This window comes from Orycteropus afer, unplaced genomic scaffold (assembly GCF_000298275.1).
Source record: "Orycteropus afer afer isolate SDZICR_OR568_19922 unplaced genomic scaffold, OryAfe1.0 scaffold00107, whole genome shotgun sequence".
In the NCBI taxonomy this organism is placed as follows: Eukaryota; Metazoa; Chordata; class Mammalia; order Tubulidentata; family Orycteropodidae; genus Orycteropus; species Orycteropus afer.
Window position 1 is genome coordinate 4,629,460 of NW_006921694.1, and position 10,737 is coordinate 4,640,196.

A 10,737-nucleotide genomic window follows, 5' to 3' on the forward strand; every position below is an offset into this window, starting at 1 on the left:
TCAGAAACCCAAGGAGGGGTCGCTATGAGTCAGGTCCGACTCAACCGCAAATAACAAGAGCTCTGATGGCACACTGATTAAAGCATTTGGCTGCTAACCAAGAAGTAGGCTGTTTGAACCCACCAGCTGCTTCACAGACGAAAGATGAGGCAATCTGCTTCTGTAAAGAGTTACAGACTTGAAAATACTATGTAGCAGTTCTACTGTATCTTATGAGGTTGCTATGACTCAGAAACAACTCAATGGCAGTGAGTATGGCTTTTGATTTTATCCTTTACAAACACAGATGCAAAAATTTTCAACAAAATACTAGCCAACAGACTTAAGCAACATATCAAAAAAGTCATACACCATGATCAAGTGGGATTTATTCCAGGATTACAAGGGTGATTCAGTGTTAGAAAACCAACCAATGTAATCCACCACATAAATAAAACCAAGAAAAGAACCTTATCATGTAAAACCAAAAAACTCAAACTCACTGCCATCAAGTCAGTTCCAACTCATAGCGACCCCCCTAGGGTTTCTGAGGCAGTAAATCTTTATGGAAATAGATTGCCCCATCTTCCTTTCATGGAGTGCCTGGTGGATTTGACCACCAACCTACTGGTTAGCAGTCAGATGCTTTAGGCACCAGACCACCAGAGCCTTTCATATATGTGATGCATGAAAGGCATTCAATAAAATTCAACACTGTCCTGATAAAAACTCTCAGAAAAATAGGAATACAAGGGAAATTTCTCAACAAAATTAAGTGCATCTATGCAAAACCAGCAGCCAACATTATACTCACTGGAGAAAGGCTGAGAGTCTTCTTTTTGAGAATTAGCATGAAGCAAGGATTTCCCTTGTCACCACTCTTAGTCAACATTTTATTGGAAGTCCTTGCCAGAACAATAAGCAAGAAAGAGAAAAGGTATCTAGATTAGAAAGGAAGAAGTAAAACTGTTTCCAGATGACATGATCCTAAACATGGAGGACCCTAAAGATTTCACAAGAAAACTGTTGGGACTAATAGAAAAATTTAACAATGTTGTAGGGTATAAGATCAGTTGGGTTTCTCTACTCTAAAAAAGATTACTCAGAAAAATCAAGAAAACAATACCATTTCCAATAGCCCTCAAACTGATTAAAAAAAAAAAAACCTAAGAATTAACCGCCAGTGACATAAAAGGCTGCTGGTTCGAACCACCAACCTTTAGATGAGCAGCCAGATGTCTTACCCCCCACACCACCAGAGCTCCTTAAGAAAAATCAAACTCACTGCCATTGAGTAGGATCCAACTCATAGCGACCCCTCCTTGGGTTGCCAAGGTGGTATCTCTACAGAAGTAGATTGCCCAGTCTTCCTTCCAAGGAGTGGCTGGTGGGTTTGAACCACTGGCCTTCAGGTTAGCAGTCAGATGCCTTAGGTACTATGCCACCAGAGCTCCATAAGTACATATAAATATAAGTGTGGATGCAGGCAAATATATTCATTGAAAACATAAATATGGATATTCCTCAGATATAACCAAACACCCTCCAAGATTGGTTTTCTGGATTTGAAAGCTTAGGAGTAGTACAGTGAAAAGGTAACCAGAAGCTCAGAAAAGAAAGAGATCTGCATGAGCCACGACCTCATCTACACTGAAACCAGAACTAGATGGTGCTAGGCTTCCACTACTGACCAACCATTCTAACCAGGATCACAGTAAATGTCCTAGATCGAATGAGAGGAAAACAGGAAGCAAAACTGAAATTAAAAAAAAAAAAAAGACAAACTGGAACAGTAACAAACAGAGGACTCCTGAACTTTCACTGTGAGACATTCTTTAAACCTAGAATCCTATCCCTTCGATAGATCACCTTTTAGTGAAATAGCAGAGTGGTACACAAAGTACTTGCGAGATCAGTACTGTACTTAAAAGTAGCTGTATGAGACCAAAAGGGCAACCATTACCTAAAAGCAAAAATGAGAACCTAAGGGGGCAGAGAAACTACAGTACTGGAAAAGGAACAATGAAACACAATTACAGAGAATGTTGACAGATTGTGATAAATGTAGCTAATGTTACTGAGCAATTTGTGCAGAAATTGTCAAATGGAAACCTAACTTGTGTGAACTTTCACCCAAAAACTCAATAGAATGTTACTTCTTTATGAAAGGGAAGAAAAGTAATTGGCTACAGTTAATTGGTCAAGAAAACAACACAGGTCTCCTGTTGACATCTCCTTGACAAATATTAGTTGGAATAAAAGCAACTAAAAAAATCCTAACAGAGCTACTCTTTTAACTGAGTTATATGAGACAGATTATAATTTTGTACCTATTTACCAAAAAACCAAACAATTGCCATCAAATCATTTCCAACTGACAGTGACCCTAAAGGACAGAGTAGAACTGCCCCACAGGGTTTCCAAGGCTGTAAATCTTTATGCAAGCAGACTACATCTTTCTCCACCAGAGCAGCTGGTGTGAACCTAACTTGCTGTATAACCTTTCACCAGATAAATACTGTTTCACCAATAAAATAATATGTTTAAAAAAAAGACAAACTCTACATTGATATGGCCTTATTAACATAACAAGGAAAAGCTCTATTGTCAAATGGGATTATATCTATAGGTATAGGTGTTAGTATTTTAATACATATTTAGGGAAGTGGTGGTGACACAGTTCAACATATAACAATGATATACATGTTGCTGTTTTAGGCTTTCTTTGTCTGAAGAAACCTGTTTTTCCCTTGTGATTGTTCTTTAGAAAATATTATACCCATGGCAGTCTGTGTTTTGTTTTGACTGCATGGCTCTCTTCCCTCTGGTTGTTTTCAGAATTAATGTTCATGTGACCCTTGGTCCATGGCTTCAGTAGTATAAGATCATGGTCTCTGGAAAGCCTGGACTCCCCTTGAGTTTTATCCAGCTCAAGCATTAATTTGTTATTACTTCCATGTACATCAATCTGTTTTGGTACTATATGGACACAACCACTGACAGAGGGTGGATCAACATATATGAGAAGTGCTCCTGCTTCCCCAAGGGAAATGCCTTCCTTGCCAGGCTAAGCCATGACATGGGCACTGATACCTCAGCATCTAAATATCTCCTTGCAACTGTGATTAAGCCATAGAGTTCAGGATTAAAGTGTTCCAGACCTTTACTTTGTACAGTGGGATCACCTTATGGATGAAGTAAGCTCATCCATAGTCTTGTTAGTTAAAAAAAAAAAAAAGAGAGAAAACATTTTTACATAGGGTCCAAACTAGAAAAGCCTTGTGTTGAGTAACTGTTGTCCACCAAATAGCATTGAAGGTAGGTTTTATTACGTTAAAGATATAAAAAGAAGAATTCTTTATATATGAAAAACAGAAAAAACAAGCCCACTGCCACTGAGTCGATTCCAACTCATAGCCAACCCCCATTGGGTTTCCAAGGCGGAAATCTTTATGGAAGTAGATCGCCCAGTCTTGCTTCCATGGAGTGGCTGGTAGGTCTGAACCACCAACCTTCTGGTTAGCTGTCAGATGCCTTAGGCACTGTGCTATCAGAGCTCCTTCTTTATATATAAGTACTCCAAAAAATTGTATCCCCTCTCATTGGTCTACTATAAATGCACATATTGTTACTGGAGCTTGTTTTAAATGGTAAGTAACATTTATTAAAAATATATATTAATATTTTAAAATTTTATCTGCAACCATTGAAAAATACATAAACTAACAAAACTTTCTTAAGCTACTGGTATGCAGAAAGTTATGTATTTTTGACATAGTGTAAGTTTTATATCTTATATTGCTTTTTTCTCCACATATGAATTAGTAATTTTAATCATTAAAGAATTTTTTTTTATCACATGGTAATTTTGAACAGTTTACTCATTAACTAGTTAAGAAGAAACAAAGCCTTAATAAAGGATTTGATGATGAATAAGTAATAAAGGGTTTGATGATAAAACTTTGGATTTTTCAGCGGTACCCTGGGCAAGTCATACTTAAATCAACCAGATTGCGGCTGGCTCACGCAAGAAGAAAAAGCACAGCAAGTCCCGTGCCCTGCGAGGATCAGTGTGACTCTGTACCAGGAGCACACCAGGTACAAGAGAAAACTGAAGAGGCAAAGGAAGGAAGAAGCAGTCTTGGGTTATCACAGGCCACAGAACCCCAGAGCCTTGCACAGCTTGAAGAACCTTCATTAGCACAACTTGAAGCCACTTCATTACCTCTCTGTGGTGTTACCTCTGAACTGCCTCCCACTGTATCGCTTCCACTTTTGACTAATAATGACCTTGAACCAGGTTCTCTTACCATAGATCCACTCCCACCACCTCTTCCTCCCACACCACCTCCCCCACCACCACCTCCTCCCCCTCCCCCCCCACCACCACCTCTGCCTGTTGCTAAGGACAGCACTACGGAGACACTGGAGAAAGGTCTGCCTAGAATGGAGGGGAACGAGAAGAGGATCCCAAAATCTGCAAGTGCTCCCTCAGCACACCTCTTTGACAGCACCCAGCTGGTCAGTGCCAGGAAGAAGCTCAAAAAGACCACAGAAGGTTTGCAGAGGAGGAGAGGTAATTTAAAAGATATTTTAATGTTTATCTTTTGTATAAAATGAGGTATAATTAAAGGACTTTATGTTTCATAAGACCTTACAAAGCTTAAACATTATATTTTGAACAATATTTGATAACAAACAGTTTTGTAACAGAATTCTTAACATTACCAACATCAACCAACATCATCAGAGATGGGTACCTTCTTGAGCTGTTGTCAGGCACTTTATAAAAATATGTCTTCTGAACTGATTCTTCATCTGTTTGGTAGTGCACAGGGGTGATCCTTTTGTTTTGTGATAGAAGTTCTGGTTTTAAGCCTGGAGAACATAAGAAAATTGCATCAGAAAGGATAATTCATCTCGTCAGGACTGTCACATTGGAAAGACAGTGGCAAGACCATTTAATACTTGGTCACATGTTTATTGAGGACCTGCTCTTTGTATAAAGAGACAAAGAAGAATAGAGGATATTATTGCATCTTAGAATACCTCAATAAAACTATTTTTTTTAAAAAATTAAATAAAAAAAACTATGTCCTTGACAAGCTTTCAGCTTGCACAGGGAGAAAATTTTATATTCACATATAAAACTAAATAGAAATATACAGCACAGTCACCAACATATCAAAGATTTAATTTTTAAAATGTGTAACCCTGTCACTGAATTTGAAGATTAGACTAGTAATGGAAATCCTTTAGGAATCTCTCCATGATTTTTCTAAGACTACTGCTTTTGGTATATGATAGAGGAATACCAACAATGCTGGGCATGGAATTTGAGCCTTAGGATTTTTTCAACAAGGACAAGTAATTAGGATCCCCTTTGCTCTAGCACACATTTGATGATCCTGTTTGTAGGTTGCATTTTCATTGTCCTGAGCTATCATAGTCTAAAGCTGTAGTGGTTTAACAGTTTGACTGTAAATGTAATGCTAACTCTAACTGTTCTGTTTCATTTTCCAAAGTGAGCTCACCCATGGATGAGGTGCTAGCTTCCTTGAAGCGTGGCAGTTTTCACCTGAAAAAGGTTGAACAGCGAACTCTGCGTCCTTTTCCTGATGAAGATGATAGTAATAATATCTTGGCACAAATAAGGAAAGGGGTGAAATTGAAGAAAGTCCAGAAGGAAGTTTTGAGAGAATCCTTCACACTTCTGCCCGATACGGACCCTCTAACACGGAGCATCCATGAAGCTCTTAGAAGAATTAAAGAAGCATCCCCTGAGTCAGAAGATGAAGAGGAGGTTTTGCCTTGCACAGACTGGGAAAACTAACAAGTAAATGGCCTTATTTTCTTCAGTAGCATGTAGTAGCATGGCTTTTATATAGGAGGATGGGGTCCCTTATTTTTAATTGAGTTCAAGGCATATTGTTTATTATATAGCTCGCTTGTAGCATGGATCATAAATTTGTAAACTTCAGGTTTTACATAGTGTTATAGTTCCTAGATACTTAACCCTTTCATGACCCATGGGACATATATAGTGTCTACCTACATTTTCTAGTCTTGGGACTTAGTATGAAGATGCTATCCCACCTTTAGTGCATGCTGCCATGTGGCAGGGGCATGTATAACTGTTTGAACCTGAAAAAACATGCCTCCTCTCACCAACCTCAGCACCAGCACATATGTGTCCCACTAATTGTATCAAAAGCTGTATTACCTCAAAAAAAAAACTCTCATTCCAAATGCTTTCCATTACTGAAAACACATGGTTTTAACAAAAAATTTAAAGCAGAAAATAATTCGGTCTTGAAAGCTTAAGGTAACAGAAAAGCACTTCTCAGGATATAACTTCTATAATTTTTATATCCTGCTTATTCAACATTTCTACAGTACATCTGTATCTCAAGTAAAGTGAGGGTCTTATTCCAGCCCTTAAAGAATAGGAAAAGGCTTTTTCTAATTGAGTTATTTTGGTTATAAACTATAATGCATATTAAATTTTGATCTCTTATTCGTTGTCCACATGGAGTTTTCTAATTTCACTCAAGAAACAATACTGTATTGTCTGATTATTTAGCTTTTAAAGCTACAAAAGCTTGTCATAGTTTCTACATCATCTAGATAAATTTAATACAGGTCCTATTGAATATGCCTCTGCTATTAAGATCCTTTTTGGTTACACATATACTAGACCTAAGGTAATAGAAAGTTGTACTTTACCACTTTTTATTAAGACAGTTACAGAACAATGTACAAGTTATGCTAAATATAGAGAATCAGTAAGGATGATAACATATGCTATAAATTAACTAGTATGTAGAATTGGTTATGATTGTAACTGAAATATCATAATTCAAATATACAAAAGTGTTAATTATTATGATCTTTTGCTGAAATATGTTTCTATGGCCTTTACAACATTCAACAAAAGAGAGATGACTCTTATTTCTAGAGGAAGTAAGTAGGGGAATAATTAACTTACTCATTAGCACAGTGATTCTTCATCTTGCCTCATCATAAGAATTATCTGGAGAGCTAATTAAAAATCTTCCTGGCCCTGACTCCAAAGATTCTGAATGAGTAGTTCTAATATGAGTTCTGGGTACACACCCCCTCCCAAAAAAAATCTACTGCCATTGAGTCGATTCCAATTCATGCCCAGAAAAGCTAACTGTATAGGCCCATCAAGAAAATGTTACTCTAGATTCTACCACCCACCCACCCCCCAACATACACACAACAAATAGAGTGAAAAACACATACCTTTAACATGGTTCAGCCAACACGCTGTAGTACAGCTTCATGCTGTGGGTCCCAGGCTGTTTGTATCCCTTATCTTTTCTTTTCTTTCCTTTTTTAATTTTATTGTGATTAGTGTGGAAGTTTACAGAGCAAATTCATCTTCTATACAGCAGTGCACATACACTGTGTCTCATGACATTGACCGTAAATGCAACAGCTCTCTTCCCACTTCCTCCCCAGAAGCCACCTCTTCCCTATGTCCTTCCCTCCTATGCACTCCTGCTCCCTGAGCATACACACCCCTTCTGTTCTCCCATGTATATTTCCTTTTCTTATGTATAAAAACCCAAAACTCAATGCTATAGAGTCCTTCTAAGTCATAGTGATATCCTATAGGATAGAGTAGAACTGTTGCCCCGTAGAGTTTCCAAGGCTGTAAATCTTTATGGAAACAGACTGCCTCATCTTTGTCCTTTGGAGGTTCTGACCGCCAGCCTTTTAGTTAGCAGCCAAATATTTTAACCACTGTGCCACCAGAGCTCCTTTTCTTATGTATAGAGGCCCTAATCATCAGTCACTTTACATGACTTCTTTTTGATCCCAAACTACTTTCAAACCATTTATGCTTATGTATGAACATAGGTACAGTATTCTTTGCAGACTAATATAAATATATCAGTGTGCCTACTCCATGTGTGAATGTGTCTAGAGAGCTAGATGTATCTGACTCACATTCTTTTCCATGCTGGATATTTATGGATTATCTTCTGCTTTACACTTCTTGCTGCCTATTGCATTGTCTCTTTGTCTTGTAGCTTCTTTAGTGTACAGCTAAGTACATGCCTAAAACTACCATCCTGGTGCTAACTGGTCAGTTCCACAGCTGGCAGTCACATGAATGTGTGTTTAGTCCCTTCATTACAGCTGGCTTGTCATGGCCTCATCAGGGTACAGGCGCATCAGCAGCTGCTCAGGCAAGCCTCTCGCTGTCTGTTTTCTCTCATCCCTCCAGATACTGCCCAACACATTTATACTGTACCCGCACTTCTATGCTCAGGTGGCTGGGATGTTATTTGTAGCTTCTAGCTGTTGCTTCTGCCTTTATTGCTGATGTTACAAATGATCTATACCACTGGAAAGTTGCTTAAAACTTTTTAGTTTTTTCTCTTTTTTTGGCTGATTGTTTATGGCTAATGTATGTTGAGAGAAACTATAAAACGCTCATATATCTTCAAAGGCATTTTAAAAGACTGAATTTATCCTAAGCCAAGGGCAAACCATAGACTAGCTGCTGTCTCTGCCATCTGAGCCAGCAGTGATGAAGGAGCTATATCTATCTGCTTCATGGTCTTGGAGAAGAATTCCAAGGCTCTGACCTTTTAGATAATTCTCTGTAAGTTGCTGTGAAAAGGCTGTAATTTTTATTTCCTATTAATAGGTTTCTTTCCTGTTAGTTTTTAAATCATTTGGGTAACTACAATCTTCTTTTAAAAGAGCTAAGTTATTAAAACTTCATGAAGTAAAAAGTGAATTTAAAGTACCTTTTCTGCTTCCCCTGCCACCTCTAGAAACTCTTGCCAGAGATAGCCAGAGTTTACAGTGTTTTTCAAGGGGCTTTCTAAACATAAACAAATGTATGTCAGTATATACACGTTCTTTACAGTTTCTGATTTGTTTCCTGGAGCACCTTTTTTTAACCTATTATGTCTAATAGAAATATGTAAACTACATATATCATTTTTATTTTTTCTAATAAGCTTATTTTAAAGGATAAAAAATTGATTTGTTGATTTTGGAAACATCTTATTTCAAAATGTAATTAACATTTAAAAAATAACGACATAGTTTGCTTTTTTTTTTTTTTCTGGTACCATGTCTTTGAAATCCAGTGTGTATTTTACACATAATACACTTCTCAGTTAAGATGGTAAATATTCAGTGGATAAAGTGAAAAGTCCTATTAAAACAATGAAGTTGTGTTTATTTAATAATAATTTAAACTTTTATATTATCTCATATTTTTAATTTAAATTGAATGACATAAATATTCACTTTCTTAGTCACACTAGCCTCATTTCAATGCTCAGTAGCCATGTGTAGATACAATCTTAAGTCAGTCCCAAACTGTAATCAGTTAAGTGGTAACTTATTCATATGAATGTCGGCCCTTACCTGATAGGTAGGTCTTTCATATATATATATATATATATATGTATGTGTGGTATATATATATATATATATATTTTTTGTTGTTGTTGTTGTTGTGTGCTGTCAAGTCGGCCCCGACTCATAGCGACCCCTCCTTGGGTTTCCAAGGCAGTATCACTACGGAAGTAGGATTGCCCAACCTTCCTTCCGAGAAGTGGCTCGTGGGTTTGAACCGCCAGCCGTCTGGTTAGCAGGCAAGTGTCTTAGCCACTATGCTACCAGAGCTCCCTATATATATATATATATATATATATATATATATATATATACACACACACACACACATATACATATATATACATATGTATATGTGTGTGTGTGTATATATATATATACACACACATATACATATATATACATATGTATGTGTGTGTGTGTGTATATATATATATATATATATATATATATATATATATATGCTCCTTTGCCCTTGATAAGCTCATAGATCTCAAACACAACAACTTTGAATTAAAAAAAGTCTTGACAAAGCATCCATTTAAAGACTAATATTTAGTCATGTCCCCTAAAGAGCTCTGGTGATGCAGTTCCTAAGGCATTTGACTGCTAACCAAAAGGTTGGTGGTTCTGTCCCACCAGCCACTCCATGGAAGGAAGATGGGGAGTCTACTTCCATAAAGATTTACTGCCTCAGAAACCCAGTGGGGGTCACTGTGAGTCAGAATCGACTTGATGGCAGGGAGTTTGGTTTGAGTGTATTAGTCCTGTCCTCTAAGACTATCAAAACAGAAACATACTCACGAGTGAATTTTAAAGATACCACTTAATAGTGTTTATGAGCTTATGAGGCAAGGTAGATTGTTTTTACCTTTTTAATGTATACTTTTTGACATAAAATATTAGAGTAAAAACAATAAAGGTGGAAATGTATCTAACATCCAACCTTTTTAACAGTAATCAAAATCTGTATTCAATTATTTTCATTTTTATTGTTTTAAGAATACAAATATATCCTTTAAAAAAAAAAAAAAAAGAAATGCTTCCTATACACCATTCTGTCTAAATGACTGTTTATAAGAAAATTTTAACTGGGACACAAAAATCCATCAGTGTTCATTCAGCCTGATTATTGCAGAGTGGGAGGGAACATATATATAATCATTAAAAGATATCTTTTTTAACACATTGTATCATGTTGTTTGTAAACAGGTGAAATAAAAAGAAGAAAAAATACCTACAGTTGAAGATCAGTCCTTATTGTTTTGGAGAATAACATTTTAATCACTTGGTTCCCCAATTGGATTCCATTGGATCAGTGGAATTGTTTGTATTGGCCCAGTGATG

The 10,737-nt window shown here is 36.9% G+C and overlaps 1 protein-coding gene across 1 annotated transcript in view; it reads left to right on the forward strand.

Annotated features, from left to right (window-relative positions):
- The window catches only part of JMY (junction mediating and regulatory protein, p53 cofactor), a 142,760-nt gene extending 136,948 nt beyond the window's left edge, over window positions 1–5,812 (forward strand). The window contains exons 9-10 of the mRNA XM_007943455.2: window positions 3,955–4,555; window positions 5,505–5,812. Coding sequence (XP_007941646.1) covers window positions 3,955–4,555; window positions 5,505–5,812 — 909 coding nt within the window. The remainder of the gene's footprint in view (window positions 1–3,954; window positions 4,556–5,504) is intronic.
- Window positions 5,813–10,737: the final 4,925 nt, after the last annotated feature.